Below are 17055 nucleotides of genomic sequence, written 5' to 3'. Positions count from 1 at the left end.
ACATTTTTGCGATATATTTTGGAATCAGCACGAACTTGGAATCCTTAGCATAACAATACGACCCCAACTAACCATACTTAAACCTAAGAGCAGAAAGAACCAAGATCGTAGCGCCAGGATTACGTTAGTTATGCTGGTGTGGATTATATTACAGTACTGCGGTGAGGTCTCCGTGATCACGCGTAACATAATCTACAGGTAACGAAATACCCACCCAAACCTTCGTGAATGAACAGGTTGACCAACATGACGATATATTAGAAAAAAATGGATTATTGAATTCCACAGCTGCATATCAATCGGTATTCTTTTTAAACTACTTGAAGTCAGGAGAGAGAGAGAAAGAATTTAAACCCAGGAAGTGAACTCCATTCAACATATGCATAGCCTACAGTAGCATTTAAACATATTTATTCATGTATGCCAAATCCAAAAGGTAAGAATGCAACTGCTAACATCTATCCTAACAATTTAATAGCAATTCTAATGCATCGAACAATTAATATATTAACTTGATAATAAACATAGCATACCAATAACTTGACAATAAACATATTCTAATAGAGTCTAACATCAATGCCAACATATAACACCACCACCAAACATTTAATATATTACTAAATGGCATTCTACTTCGCGAGTTACAAAGCAGACATCTAATTTAAGTGACATCTAACTAACTTGTTACACGGCACTAATAAATCAACTCAACACATGTTAATACTTGATAACATTAACCATAACCTAACAAAAATAACACCTGATGTCTTGAGTAAGGAACAACACTAAAAGCTGATATCTACAGTACGGAAGAGCTGATGTCTAGAGTAAGGAACAACTGATGTCTACAACAGGGAACAGCTGATGTCTAGATTAAGGAAAAGCTTATGTCTATAGTAAGGAACAACTGATATCTACAATAAGGAACAGCTGACGTCTAGAGTAAGGAAAAATTAACGTCTACAATAAGGAACAGCTGACATTTAGAGTAAGGAACAGCTTATGTCTACAGTAAGGAACAGATGATGTCTCAACACAGCTGACTTTTGTTTACGTGACAACTGAAAATTACATGTTCCTCAAATAGCTTTCATCCATCTCTACTGCAAACAAAACATCACAGAAAAGCTAGCAACTTCACTATTGTACAAACAATTCGCTGTTACCATATCATTTGTTCAAGTTGTTATTATAATGTTTCCTTAAGGGTCGTTAATGAAAAGAATTGCATGGCATTTTTCGTGTTATTAAAGTAATGATAATTTAAATACCATGCGTTATTAGCTTTTAAATCATATGTTAAGAAATATTGGATGTGCCTTCTGATTAAACAATAAGGTATTTTTGTTTTTAATTTATTTTGGTGAGAAAGTTATAATTATAATTAACAGGTTGGTATAAATACTGGACCTCGTATCTACACGACGCGAATTTCGGCACCGTTAGCAGTCACCTGGTGAAAGAGTGAAAGTCCAGATGACACACACAGCCAGGCTAGTCTGTATCACATTTCCTTTCAATTCTAAGCAATATATTGTCAAGGGTGTCATTTTCGCAGACAACAGCACAACAGCAGAGTGAACAAGGGCCGCGCCCCTCCCCCGTCTAGCTGATGTGGAAGAGGAAGGTTCCCAAACACACTTCACGTTTTCTCGTATTTCAACTCTACTCACGTTTCATTTAGGTGTGGACAATACTTCAGGATGAGTTCTAGGAATTTAGAGTCACTGCATACTAGCCGAGGCGGTCTAGGAGGGCTGGTGACATTCAAAAACTTGAGAATAGTACAGATGAGGAGAAAAACAGCGAAGACGACAACGGCTGACATCTTCTTCCCACCACAGCTGAGGCTACACTGAACATGACGTCATCGTGTTTGACAGCCGCCCGGTAAACGTTGCCAGGTATCACCGCCTTGGAACGTTACTCACCTACTGTGTGCATCTACCGGCATAATAAATATCCACTAGTACTCTATTTTCACATATGCTATTGATTAAGGGTTGATATAGTTAAAGCTCTAATGTATTTGTAAAATTTTGAAGTTTCCAGACAATGAGCTCTGGTTATTTAGATCAGGGGTTGTACTGTACTGCATGACCCTTGAAACTTTTTTATGCACTTACCAGGATTTCTGAAGAGTCGTTTCCTCGAGAGATTAGAGTTCACCTTCCAACATGTGTTAATACTATTTTCCGCCTTCTTGTTCGTGACCAAGATTAAAAAATCCAGTCATTTGTTAATTCATGGAGCAGCACCAAGTTGTTACTATGCTGGCTGCTAAGATGCCAGTTTGTGAAATTGGTGTGAGTAATTATCGTTTTGAAGTCACGATACTGCTACCACATAACATTCCAGCAATAGTTTTAAGTAGATTAAACATTATATTGATTCAAGTATTTATTATTAAAGACAATTTATCAAGTGTATAACCGAAATCTGACAAGGTTTTCTAATTAAAGTCCCCACTCCCCATTTTGGCCAATTTTCCTCTAGCCTTGTCAGGGGTGGTGTTAGGATACTTCACCTCCTCGATTCTGTGATAAAAACGCCATAAAATCAACAATGATGAAGTAAAGTAAAATAAAAAGCAATAATAACTTTATCAGTTTCCACTATTGCACTCCTGTAGGTATGTCTCATGGCTTTATTCTGGAACTTTCTATCGTGCTGCGTTATTCTAATTTCAAATAATTTCCTTCATTTTAAAACAAATTTTTTCCGAAATAATTGAATAGATTTACATTTACCTTTTTTTTGGTCTCTGGTCAGTTCTCTTTACGCGTTTAGTTAAAAAATAAATACACGCGAATTTATACTAGCAAAATAGTCCTAGGTAATACCAGTAATGTTGCAAAGCCTTAATAATGTCTCTATTTTGGTCACGTTTTCTTATTTATCATAATTATTAAAACTTTGATAATCTCACCCCAGAAAGTTGCTGTTGAATCCGGATCCTGGTGTGGCCTTGAGTCGTCTGGGAAGGTTGTTATAATACTAACACATATTGAGTACTTTACTTCATTACCTCGGCCTCTAGTGTACAGTTATACCGGGTGACTGTTGACTGTATTACTGTTAGTTATCCTGAATTACCAACAGTCATGATACCCACAGGTGGTAGCCGGTCATCTCCACTTATTGTGGTGGTTTTACTCGTAATAGTCCTCATCTTGGGCTTTAATTACTGGTCATTATCTTCACAACATATCAACGCACAACATAAACTAGAAAAATTACAAGAAGAGATTAAAAGAAGGTGAGAATGTCTGTGTGTGTATTATGTCACTCTTGGCATGTCAACCACTTAACTACTGAGTGCTGTCTTTACTCTCTTATTGGTAAACTTAATTTAATCTGAGTTGTGTTGTGTTAGGTAAGGTAAGGTAAGGTAAGGTAAGGTAAGGTAAGGTAAGGTACATGCACTTGATCTATTAACTCAGATTAAATTAAGTTTACCAGTTTTTTGTGACTTCGTGACACCAAATATTAGTTGAGGTTAGGTTAGGTTAGGTTAGGTTAGGTTAGGTTAGGTTAGGTTAGGTTAGGTTAGGTTAGGTACATGCACTCGATCTATTAACTCAGATGAAAGTAAAAGTTCTCCAATTTTTTGTGACTTTATGACACCAAATAATAATCGAGAAGTGATTCACAGCCCGATTTATTCATGTAGGACCATTATTTGACTTCATTCCGGCTACATTTTGCTACATTTGGGTACATTTGGGTAATTAGTCGGACCGCCTTTTTCTTGCTGTTTTAGATGATTCTGACATTTATCTTTGGGGCATCAACTATATGACCTGTTTATAATAAAATAGTATGCAAAACAAACTACCTTTCCTAACCTAACCTAAAATAATGCTCTTCTACCCTAGGTTAGGTTAGGTTTGGTTACGTTAGGTTGGTTGGTTTATCTTATTTATGATAAATCATTGGTTGCGGGTTGGTGGAACGTGTTTGTGAGTATGATGAGATGCTCTTTAGGTAAGAAATAAAAAAAGAAGAGCCAAACTATTGATATAAAAACTGCTGTAAAACCTTGTCATTTGTTTGATTATTATGAATTTAAGAAATAATTAAGAATCGTCTACAGAATTTTTTTTTCATAAGTTACTGCAGGTGTATTGTGTGTATGGAACCAAAGCATTATTAACCATAAAACTTTGTCTTTCAGAGCTCAGCTCATGTAAACGGCTGGTAATGGCAGCCACATGGAGGTGGCTCATCAATGTAGTTCTCTCTTTAGGACAAAATAATCAGAAAACAAAAGTAGGAAAGTTGCAATTCCTCCAATCTTTGTTGGATATTTCAGAAGTAAGAAACAAGTTTTCTTATATAGTTGTCCCTAAAGTTGTTCCAGGACCATGTTGTTGGACAATCAGTTTATTTATGTCTTTATATGGAAGGCCTCTAATGCCCAGGACTGATAATAATTGATGATTTAACTTTACCTGATCGTCTAAGTGTGATGACACCAACAGAGTAAAGAAAGCCTCTACAGTACTATGTATGGTGCCAAAATGTCTGCTTGTTTATTATTATATAATAATTATAATAATAATGATATTCATAATAATAATAATAATATTATTATTATATTATTATTTGAGATAAAACTCACAGATCCATTTACTTTTTCACATTTCAGTGCCATGAAGCAGGAACAGTCGGACAACAAGAACGCAGCGCTACAAAAAAAGGTACATGAAATGGACGGTTTATCTGTCAAGTTAAAAAAGAAATTAGAAGAAGAGGAAAACTTACTGAAAAACAAGGAACAGGATGACAGCAAGAAAACTTATGAGATAACTGACTTGAAGAACAAACTGATCAAGATGCAAGAATGCATTGTGAGTTGTATTGCGTTGCATCTGAAGAACAGTAAAAGTGTTGCTTGTGTTGCATCTAAACAATAGTAAAAGGGTTGTTTTTCTCATAAAGTCTTCCATAGTTTCTAGTTTTTCTTGTACCAGGGATGTGAATTCTTAAATCACACGGAGAGATTTTTCAGGGACTCTACAGTTGTATTCTCACATTAACTACAAGTTTTATTTTGTAACATAGGGTAAAGAATTAGGCATAACTTATATAACTTACTGAAAACCGCTTTGATTAAATACTTGTGCTCTGTGTTTGTGTTCTGTTTGATGTTGATGTGTTGTGTTAGATATTAGTCAAGTGTGTTCATGATATTAATACATGTACAGTACTGTAGTTTAGTCCTCTGAATATATACTAGAGGCTGCACTTAAAAAACCCAAATTGTGTGGACCAGAGCCATTTTGGAGAACTGAAATTCTCGGTTAAAGGAAGATCATTAGAGAATACCCTAATATTTCTCTAAGCCCTGAATAAAATACTGTATGATAATTATAAACTAATATATAATTTGTTTAACTGAAATTAAATTAAGTACATAACATAATAAATAAGGTCACTTATAATACAAAAACGAGTACAATACTGTACAGTTAATTATGTACAGTACCAGCAATTAAGGATTTGGAAGTGCAGGGCTGTGTAGGCTGTTGACTCTATAGTGAATTACAAGAATAATTAAAGTACATCTGTGGCTGCTGGTTGGTTAAAATTGCCACCACTCATATTGTTTCTGATGTTCAAAGTTTTCCGATAACTGATATTTGGATTTATTAAGTTCAACCTGTTTTATGTTTAGCATCATGTAACCATAAGTAATATTATCCCAATATAACAACATCCATTATGATCACAGATTTTAACGAACCTGAATTTTTCTAGGCGAAGGATGAAGCAGCAGCGGTGCAGCGAGAGAAGATGGCCGTAGCTCAGCCTAACATAGCCCACGGTCCCATGAACTTACCTAATATTGAAAACAGAGGTGAGATTATTAGTACAGTGCCCATAGTGAGACTTTTAGGACTATATGTAGAGTATTAGTGTAATGTGAGGCTCTGGAGTTTACTTTATATGTGTTGTAAAGTTGTTGGATATGATGTTAGTATTTTTATTGTTGATGAACAAATTTAGTTGTAATTTATGAAATATAATCTTCTTCCTTATTGTTCATAAATATCTATAAGAATAACTGTGTGTAGGTAATTTAGTGTATGTACTGTATAGTATACCACCATAGGAAGATGTCTAATAGAGAATATCCTCAACACCTCTATTTGTTAGTGTAAAGTACCTGTACATCCTCTTCTGTGCTCAGATTCCTTTTTAACATTAAGTGTAGGACTCCCATTAATGTAATCTTAACTCTCAGACCTCCAGAGTACAGTACATGATTGTTTATGCCATTACCCTGTATCCATTTATTCTTCCCACTTGACCACATATCACCAGCCCTTTATCTCTTTCTTAAATATTATTACCTCCACAATCCATAGTTCATTGGATTCAAATGTTTTCTTGCAGGTGGTTGTAAAAGTCGCAACTATGGTCATGGCAGTATTGTGTGTGTGTGTGATACCTCCCACTGTGACACTTTCCCACCAGTGCAGCTGCCTGATGCTGGTGAGGCTCTGATTGTGACCTCCAGTAAGGCAGGACTACGATGGCAACTCTCAACTGGAATATTTTTAGAACATGGCAATGTGATACAGCCTTGTATGTATATTTATGAATTTATTATCATTTTGTTGTTTAAGTTTTATGTTATGCATCATGGAACTGAAGGTTCATTAATGGAATTTTTGGGTCTTTGTTTTTTTGTGTGTAGCAGTTTGATTGTCACTCTTACTAGAAGTACAGGTACAGTCAATATATGTGTAGAAGTTGGATGGTACAGCTTACATACTGGTAAAGTATACAGCAAAAGGGATTTCAAGATTTTATGAGGTACTGTACCATTAGATGAACCGTCACTGTTTTATCCCATAACTTAAAGTTTGAGGAGATATAGCAGTGATGTTGTCCATCTGTCTGTCCATCATTGAAACTGAAAGCTGTTAGGATTGGGACCCATTGAAAAAAATTAAATTTATGGAGGGGAGAAGAAAAGTTTAAATGGAGCAGCATTAGTATGTTACTGTACAAATTTACTGTATATGCCTTTTAATGTGAGTAGAAGAAGATGGTGTATGCAGAAATTAGTCAGTGTTGAGTTTAATTTTGTAGATCGTGAAGTGGTTGGTAGTATGAATTATAATCAAAGAATGGAAGCATCTCCGCTAACAAGGAAGCATCTTTAGTATACCGGGTAATTCTTCTGGTATATCCAGTGTTATGTTGTGGGAAGGAAACAGTTCAATTAACCTTTACCTTCTACATAGTACAGTACTGGTATGTAAGTATTGTTTATAATTATTTATTCTGGGTTTGACAGCTTTGGAAGTTGAGGTAGACAGCAGTGTGGAATACCAGAAGATCATTGGCTTTGGAGGAGCTTTCACTGATGCTAGTGGTGTGAATATTTTGAGTCTGCCAAAAACAATGCAGGATATGATATTGAAGTAAGTGAAGTGGTGAACATTCTGGAGACAATACGGGTGTATAGTTCCTCTATTTCTATTTTGTCTATTTGAGGTCTTAGTTGTGAATTACTGTGGGGAGAGGTTATAAGAAATGTCCTCGGAGTAAAGAACCTGACGAGATAAGCTGCAAGAGTATGGAGAGCTATCGGGTAATCATCGCCCACACATACAAGCGTGGAGAATGGCCGTGAAACAATGATGACGATGATGAGTTTGTAAGAAGAGGAAGTTAAGTTTATTTTCTTAACTTTATGATGCCTCTTCCTGTTTATAATACACATTCATCATTCATTCATACATCCTGCTGTAAAGGCAAGTCAGCAAGGTCTCAAATATCTATGTAGTTTATCCCTTTGTTGTCATTTATACTATTGTGTTGGCCCTTTCATGTTGCTTTACACAGTTATCTAACATGACTCTTTATTTGATATTTCCCTCCTTTGACCCCTTGATCCTGTACAAAAATGGGAGGAAAAAATAGTCACTTGAAAACATATGAAATTCTTTTACAGGTTGAAATTGTCCATCTATATCAAATTAAGTGTCATATACAATACAGTATTATCAAATAGGGTGACTCAGGCTTGGTTTTCTCCATGATTATCAGTCTTGATGTTTCTCCAGGCATCATGTGACACTCTTTTCCTCTAATTGATACTTCTGGTCTTTCCTTTCCCCTTCTCTCAAATACCTCACTATCTCACTCTCTTATTGTGAATATATCATAACTGTACTTTAATAACACGTGTTAGTGTTAATCGTAAAACTGGAGACATACTGAATTTTGTATCTTTTTCAGAGCTTATTATTCTGTGGATGGCCTCGAGTACAACCTGGGTCGTGTACCTATTGGTGGCACTGATTTTAGCACCCACCCATACACATACGATGACCTGAAGGATGGGGACATTGATATGGATCTCTCTCACTTCTCACTTGCCGACGAAGATTTGAAGTACAAGGTATATCTAGAGGTTTCTTATGTAATGGATGTAATATAATGGTTTGAATTTGTTTTATCATCTTGTAAGGTTTAGTTTTTTGGGGAGGGAAATAATGAATAGATTAATAAGTAAATCGTCCAAGTTTTATTGCTTTAGCTGTTGGAAATTTTATTTTTAGAGTCATAAATATTAGGGTATGTAAATATAGATTGAGTTGGTAAAGTGGAGGTAATTTTAAAGGATTTTGCAAAGCTTGGCGTGTTATGTGATGTTTTGAGAAGACTGCGGGTAGATGTGTTGGAGTCAGTGTGTGAAACATCACATTCAGTAAAAATAGGAAGAAACAGTCAGGAGCTTGAAAACTATTATCTTAATATGTTCATTTTAACCCTTTGAGGATGATGGTTTAACCCTTTCAGAAGTATAGCCCAAATTATCATTCTTTTGTAGCTTAAACCAGCATCCTCAAAGAGTTATAGCTTTAACCATCATCCTCAAAGAGTTATACCTTTAACCATACTTCTCAAAGGATTATAGCTTAAACTATCATCCTGTAAGAGTTATAATTTAAGCCACTATCTTCAAAGGGTTGTAACTTAAACTATCATCCTCAAAGGGGTAAAATATGAAGATTAAGATTCAGATCTGCATATGCAAGTTCATTTAATAAAGAAACTTGGCCTTGTTCAAAGCATAGCAGTTGTATCAAAGAATATTTTGAAGAAGTTTACCTGAAATGTATATATTTTGTCCCCAGATGAAGTGTGAAACTCCTTATCAAGTCTTTATTTCAGGTTTAGATCAAAATTAAGAGTCAAAAGGTCAAATTTGACAATGAGCATACAATACCGCATTATGCACTATGCATCAACATTTATCAATAAAAGTAAACTTGCATGATGATTTTATTGGATATCTATTTATCTATCTATCTGTCTGTCTGATAATCAATACATGATTACTCATATGTATAATAATTACACACAAACCCATGAAAAAAGTCTAATACAGTCCTGTACCTGTTTTTTCTTCAGATCCCGCTGATACACAGAGCATTAAACTTGTCCTCAACTCCTCTCAAACTATTTGGCTCGGCCTGGGGTGCTCCAGCCTGGATGAAAGACAACAACAATATTTCAGGCAAGGGCAAGTTACTGCTCAAGATGTACTCCACCTGGGCAGACTACCATGTGAGGTAAATAATGCACCACTAGTTTGTTTAGTCCATGAGCGAGTTATGATAATTTTTTTGTAATGCTGTATTTTTGGGGGGGGGGGGATGTAAATAAACATATTGGATTTGGAATGTAAATCCTCAGTAATTTGTGGTTGTGTTTCATTGTGACAAGTTATGTACACAGTCTAAAATGAAGTCATATACTGTATGTATCTGTCTCTATATCTACAGATTTATTAAGAGTTATGGAGAACACAATATCACCTTCTGGGGACTCACTACACAAAATGAACCAACTGATGGCCTGGGAGGTTTAGTAAATTTTAATGCCGTTGGATGGACTTCAGAAGATCAGGTGTGGTTTTCATTACATCTTCCGTGAATGATTTAATATGATTTTCAAGAAGCAAATGATTCCCATGTAAACACGTACTGTACAGTCACCTGGCACTTATACCTGTTACAGTGGCTGGTGCATTTTGTGAGATGTGGTTACACTACAACTAAACATCCCATGATTACAGTTTAACTAAACATCCAATAGTTACAGTACAACTAAACACCCCATGGTTACAGCTCATCAACATTTCACTTTAAAACATCCTTCTTTCTCAGTGTTTCCTTGACATCTGTATTTTATGTAATATGTATTTGTGTCTTGGGTCAGGCAAAATGGATCGGGCAGCACTTCGGTCCAGCTCTGCACAACAACAGCCTTGGTCACCTCACGGTCATGATATTGGATGACAACCGCTTCCTCCTTCCAAAGTGGGTGGATGATGTAAGTCTTCAGTATTTTATGTATCTTATCTAAACCCAGGAGGAATCTTGTAAAAATCTGGGATCACTTGAAGCTTAGGTACCCTATCTTATTTAACCCTTTCACTACAGAGACACCAATTTAATATCTCATTTGATTAATGGCAGATGATTTTATTCAGCTCAGAGGGGAGCTCATACACAAGGAGTTAACCTCATGATTAAACACTCAAAATATACAAGCGTTGAAAATTTACCCAATATCCGTTAGGTCAAATTTTTGTGCCACGTTCCAGATTTAGTGGCTATAATTTAAAAAATTTGTATAGATGAAATACTGCAGCTTGAACTTCTATTATATGAAGGATTACTATAAGTTACACCAGTAGTGGTTTTTTCTAGATGTGTTGAAAGTGTAATTATAGTACTTCCTAATGATGTGTTAAAAGTATCATTACTTTCTTTATAGTACAGTATGTAAAAATAACATGATGGCTTTCCAGATCATGATAGACGGTGATGCAGCTCCATATGTTTCTGGTGTGGCCATCCATTGGTACAGTGACTGGTTGACCCCTACCCTCACCCTTGACCTGACACATGAACGTCACCCAGAGCTTTTCTTGCTCTATACCGAGGCGTGTACAGGTAGATAACAAGGCTTGCTGTAGCTGTTTAATTGTATCTATTATTATTTTATTAATTTTAATCAGTTCAACAAAAAAAATCTAAATTTCAGGTTCTTTAACAGAAAATTTTGGAATAAAATTTTCCTTGTGTACGGTATTTGTGTACAGTACTTTACATATATGGTGCATGTATTACAAAACTGTACCATACGTGAGTGATACGTGTAAAGTCTCTCCATATTATGTTTATTTCCAAGCAACTCATTGATACTTTATATAGTACAGTGTCACTCATGGACGATTCCCATCTGGACGACATAACCTAACCTGTAGTATTTCCACGCTAAGGTGGCCCATAAGCCCCTCCCCTTGTCTATAGCTACAAATAGCTGATTGGTTCCCCCGAGTGTTTTACCTCCCACTGGATTGCGCGTATATAAGCGTGTTTATATGTCGACCTTTTATATTAAATATTTAAAATTGTCTAACATCCTCTCTGAAGTGCTAATGCCTTGAAATCATTTGCATTTTGATAATTCATATATTTAACATCATTTTAGATAATAACAGATCTGCTTACCAATTGTGAACACATTTAGTTTGAATTTACTATGACCCAATCAGCTATTAGTATGGAAGAGGGGCAGGGCCTATGGGCCAGATTAGTGTGGAAAGGGTACAGCCATCTAAGTGGGATGATGCCACCTCACTCATGTGTGCTCCTGTTTAGTCATCCTCATCCAATGCTCTTTATTTTCACTATCAACAGCCTTGTAATTTTATTTAATTAATATTGATTTAAAAATAAAATAATTGTCGATACCGGAGTTGTTAGTTCCTGAGCCTAAATGAAGTTGTTTCTGTTTACTTAGGAATGGAGTAAAGACAATCAATAGATATAAATAGTGAAGCAGTATCTGAAGTGTTGTGTTAATTATATTTCCCTCTTACAGGACAGTGGCCATGGGAGCCGCTCAAGGTGGTGCTGGGGTCCTGGACCAGGGCCGAGGATTATGCTGTTGACATAATAGAGGTGCTGTGTCTGTCTTTGAGTTGGGCGTGGAAATTATTTAGGGCCTGTGATGTATCTGTCTCAGTGTGTGTATTGGGGGGGAGGGGGGGGGTCTTGAGCATGCCACATATACAGTACAGTACAGTATTAAGGGGTTGTTGTGCTTCCTGTAAGTCTGCTGCCTGGGGTTAAGAGAACATTGATCTTGAATGTGTTGCTGATATTGTTTGCTGCTAACATTGTAAATCTATGAGGATAACATCTTACTTGTAGCAACACCTTTGCAGAACCTGGAACACTGGGTGTCAGGCTGGACTGACTGGAACTTAGCTCTGGATGTGAAAGGTGGACCGAACTGGATTAAGAACTTTGTTGATTCACCGATTATTATCAATGCAGTAAGTTCTACCTGTACACTAGTTTTAGATATATCAACTTTCGTATATCTGACGCCTTACCATTTGCTTTAAACCATTGGTTTAAATTGGCCATCCCTGTAATCCAACAGCCTAAGGGAGAGTTCTACAAGCAGCCCATGTACTATGCCCTGGCTCACTTCACCAAGTTCCTGCCCGAGGGGAGTCGACGTGTGGCATTACAGTCTACTTATACAGGAGGGACAACATCCTCCCTTAGTCACACTGCATTTGTCCGTCCAGATAACACGACAGTGCTTGTGTTTCTGAACAAGTAGGTCATTTTTTGGTGCTGACAGAGGCAACAGCTTTCTCTTTGTTATACATGTTGGAGTGAGAGGCATTGGGCATCTTTTGACTACAGGTATAGACTCTCAAATTTGGGACCTTGGGACAAAGACCGAACCAGTTTTAAGGATTTTCTGGTTTCCTGCGTACTGGGTCATCCATGTTACCCCAAGCTTACCAGTAGACTATGTCAGGTTTTGCTTCCACACACTCACACAAACTCAGGCAAACATTTGCTTTCCTGTACAGGTACTTCTTAAATAACAGAATAAAGAAAATGGCATAACCTAACTCAGGGAAGAAAATTTTCATTTTTTGAGAATCTCTGGTTTTATGAGATCTGGTTTCGAGGATCTGTACCTGTACTTGTTAATTATGAAAGTAAGTACGTAGCTGGTAGATAATATAACTGTGCATATAAAAATTATGTTATGTTTTATATCCAGTACAGTACTGAGGGTTGTTAAGTTTGTCTCCCTTGTAAAGTGTTAAGGCTCTAAAATTCATAGACTGTACAGGCGTACTATATAAAACTTTAACGATAGTTTGTAAAAGGAGACATTAATGAAAGATTGAAGTATTACAACCCTATTTGATGATGAGGGGAAGAAACGAGATACCACTAAATCACACTTTGCCTTGACACGTTAACACAAACACTACTCAGTTGGACAGTTTTTCTGCAGTTTAGATATTAGTTTATTTACAAACAATCCCACAACCAAACATTGACACAAGTAATTGATGAACTGAGTTGTGTAATGGTTTATGTTATTTCAGGGGTCATGATGCTATGACAGCAAGAATCTCAGACAAGAGGGTTGGTCAGCTGAACCTCACAGTAGAGCCTCACACCATCATCACAATGGCGTGGAAGGTGTAGTCAGTCTGCACTGTATGCCATTCGTACCTGAACCTTGTGAAAATTATCTTTTGGAAAATGAACCAGTGATATTTGAGGTAAAGTAAATTACCATACTGGGCTATCAAGTACTGCACAAAACAAAACACTTATTTTCTTTCAAATTAGTTAGTTTATAATGTCAGGGGACAAGAATCAGTCAATCACTTACTGTTTATTATATGGAAAATGAAAGACTAAGAATGTGTTTGTGTTTACTCCTGGTTGTGGCTGCCCTGCAGTATAGCGGGAGAAGGCTAGAAGATGAGAAATACTGTATAGTGAGAACGAACAAGTGCAGGGAGTCCTTGTTCATTGACCTGTTGTTTGTTGTTTTCTTAGTTCATCATTTGAAGTAAATGAATTATTATTGAAATGATAATTAGAATATGTATACGGTTTGTCCAACTGCACGATTACTGTACGATAGTTCTATCTGGCCAGTGTACGATACAGTAGTTCTGCCCAGCGTATGATACTTTATTGTGGCAATGCCTGATTCATTGACTGGTTATAAAATTTTATTAACAAATTACATTCCAATAAATTTAATTACTCTATTTTTTATTACAATTATTTATGTAATATTTACAAACATCTTCCAGATATTTATGTCGGTGAGTTAGTCGGCCCCGTTGTTAGTCGTGGTCATCAGGAATGCATGCTTGACAAACAAAGAGATGCCCAGTAATTTCAAAATTCCGTAAATGCAGGGAATGCCTACATTTTTCACATGTTCAAGAAAGGTGAGCTATATAGTCTATGTAACTAAAGTTTTACAGTACTGTACAGTGTAATGAATTTTCAAAACAAATGGAGGAATAAATACGAGTGAATGAGGAGGAAAATGTGTTGCTCATGATTCTGGCCAGAGTAAAAAACAACAACAACAACAACAACAACAACAACTAATAACAGTATCAGCTTCATTGAGTGAGGCTAAGACAGACATGTGCAGTATGATGGAGTTGGCGACACAGTGGTAACTCGCATCTCTCACTAGTACGTCATGGGTTCAAGTACTGCTTGGCCCGGACGCATGAGAGAAGGTTGTTATTCAGTACAGTATGACATTACCAAATATTACTGGTTCCCTTCAGGTACTAACACTGGACAAATAAAATTCACAACAAAGTAACAAAGAACGAACAAACTGCTCGCACGTTTACAGTTGATAAGTGGTGAAATGATAATTGACAATACAGTATGCAAAACATTTCTCTAAAACACTGACAAAGCAAAATATTACTAGAGGTTCAGGAAATTATCCATGGACTTCAGTAAACAAGTGTGATAGTAAAGTGATATTGTACAGGATGCTTATGACTGTGATCGAGGACACCAGTGCAATGATGCTGATGAATATTGACAGCTTGTGATCATCAGCCAGTTATATATTCCTTTATTTCATTGTAGTATGGAACAGTCTGGATATATTAACCAAGAAGGAAATATTATTCTCTCTCTGGATGTTCTTTTATATAGAGTAAAGAAATATGGCTTCTGCCTTAACCCATTGTATAGTGGGATCAGTCTGTGATGATTAAAATTGCCTTGTGTTAACTAAATAAAATATTAAAAGTGGCATCCCAGTAAAGAATAAGTTAGTAGAGACAGTTGATTAACTCCTTGTGTAGTGGGGTGTGTCTGTGCTGAATAAAATATCAAAAGTGTCGTCCCGGTAGTGATGGGGTTAATCCTGTAGAGTAGATGATGTTAATATTTTTCTTTTAAGTTATATGAAATATATATTAGAGTAGTTGTTGAGTATAGTGATCCCTGCATCATATGGTTAAGTGAGAAAGATCTCTTACTTGTGAATAAACTTTTCATTTTCATTTATGTTTTTTTGAATAATTTGTTATTAAGTTACCAGATATGTTATTTATTTTTTGAGGAATTTAAAGAGGATATGGATGAGGTGAGTGAGACATCATCCACCTCATCTGCCTTTCCTCTTAATTTTCAGTAAAGATCAGAAAAAAATATTCAAGGCAATTAATTTTCATAAATAAAAATGAAAACTTAATTCATTAATAATTTTATTGTTAAGGCATCACTATACTTTACTATTACTTGTACGGTACAGTATACAGTATTATTTATCTTACTCATGTTCACTTAGGTATTTACCATGCTAGTTACCAACAGTATAGTACAGTACTTGTATATGAGGTACAGTAATCAAGTCTTTCTCCTAATTTTGTTAGTGTCCTAAGAATTGCAAAAATCAAGTACTGTGCAGTACTGTACACTTATTAACCCTTAACCCTCTGTGTGTATATAAGTCTGTAGGTCTCTCTGTGCTGAATATAATAATCTGGCATTAGTCAAATAAAATATTACAGGCAGCTTCTCTATAGTGAAGAGGTTAAGTGGTGGCCTTTATCAGTGGTATGTTTCATGTTCCTTTGTTCCATTTTTGCACACGTGGGGGTGGAGTATGGAATCCTTACCCGCTGTTTCAAGGTTAATAGTCGGTCAAAAGGTAACGCCTTACTACCGCAAAATATACTGGTGCTCGGTGAATTAAAATAGAGAATCTATTCTTATATGTATTCTTGTGCTGTCACCATTGTTATAAGTCTTTTGTGAGTGCTGTATGGAACAGCACACTGCAATATGTGATAAATTTGTGCAATCCTTTTAGAATAAGTACAAACTCAGTTACAGTATGTGTGTGTTTTACAATTATCCTGTTTATTTATTTATATATTTGTTCTTAAATTTTTGGTCTGTGATTAGCAACATTGGAGATATAAAAATATAAGTTAACAATATACTTTTGCTAGTTGGAAAAATTGGTTCAGTTAAGTTTGGGTAAATCTGTAAAGAACTGTACTGTATTGTATTTAATTTACCGTATCTCTGTGTTTGTACAGTTATGGAAGAAATTCCTATGAGACCTCCATATCATCCATGAACCTGTGAATCTTAGACCACACACACACACACACACACACACACGCACTCGGTTACATTGTTGGGCCAATAGACGGTGCACTGGGTCATGGAAATTTGAGGGGTGAAGTGTACGGGAATGAGGGGTGGGTGGGGGGGGGGTACATTTTAGAGATGATTAAAATACAGGACTTAACTATATGAAACTGTTTGTTATATTTCATCATTATAATCTTGATGACGTTAACTGTATAAAAAATGATTTAAATGTCACTATTAATATCTGCATTGTTATCTATAAGTGCAGTATAGAAAACATTTACTGTTAATATTAGCGTTATAACTTCCTTAATATGAATCCTATTCTACCTTTTATCTCTAACTCTCATGGTATCAAATGTATAAGTAGTGATAGAACTTGTCAGGTAAATGTGAAGAAACAGTGGAGGAGGAGATGTTGGTGCCTTGAGTGCGCTACCACATCTCAGGCTATTTTATCACTTGTTCTCTTCTTGCAGAAAAATCAGCAGTGAAAATGAGGTGAGATAAAGACCTTTCTTCATGTGAA

The 17055-nt window shown here is 36.0% G+C and overlaps 2 protein-coding genes across 4 annotated transcripts in view; one reads left to right on the top strand and one right to left on the bottom strand.

Moving 5' to 3' along the window:
- LOC121867514 (abhydrolase domain-containing protein 2-like) overlaps positions 1-1867 on the bottom strand; it is a 38147-nt gene extending 36280 nt beyond the window's left edge. Inside the window, exon 1 of the mRNA XM_042367490.1 lies at positions 1674-1867. Coding sequence (XP_042223424.1) covers positions 1674-1828 — 155 coding nt within the window. The 5' untranslated portion in view covers positions 1829-1867. The remainder of the gene's footprint in view (positions 1-1673) is intronic.
- Positions 1868-2931: 1064 nt separating this feature from the next.
- On the top strand, positions 2932-16261 carry LOC121867513 (lysosomal acid glucosylceramidase-like). 3 transcript variants are annotated; one of them, XR_006089169.1, is made up of 15 exons: positions 2933-3259; positions 4652-4853; positions 5764-5863; positions 6403-6594; positions 7313-7439; positions 8260-8422; positions 9439-9599; positions 9813-9936; positions 10249-10362; positions 10844-10988; positions 11923-12002; positions 12269-12379; positions 12490-12671; positions 13466-13645; positions 14192-16261. XR_006089169.1 is itself a non-coding variant. In XM_042367487.1 (14 exons), exons 1-14 carry the CDS (start codon positions 3105-3107, stop codon positions 13566-13568), a joined length of 1809 nt encoding a protein of 602 aa, XP_042223421.1. In that variant the 5' UTR covers positions 2932-3104; the 3' UTR covers positions 13569-16261. The 3 variants fall into 3 exon arrangements, 2 of the variants coding, with proteins under 2 accessions (XP_042223421.1, XP_042223420.1); XM_042367487.1 differs by having other exon boundaries at positions 2932-3259; positions 4652-4703; positions 13466-16261; XM_042367486.1 differs by having other exon boundaries at positions 13466-16261.
- Positions 16262-17055: the final 794 nt, after the last annotated feature.

This window comes from Homarus americanus, unplaced genomic scaffold (genome assembly GCF_018991925.1).
Source record: "Homarus americanus isolate GMGI-L3 unplaced genomic scaffold, GMGI_Hamer_2.0 scaffold23598, whole genome shotgun sequence".
Classification (NCBI taxonomy): Eukaryota; Metazoa; Arthropoda; class Malacostraca; order Decapoda; family Nephropidae; genus Homarus; species Homarus americanus.
The sequence above is the reverse complement of the archived record's forward strand: the minus strand, read 5'-3'. Positions and strand labels throughout refer to the sequence as shown.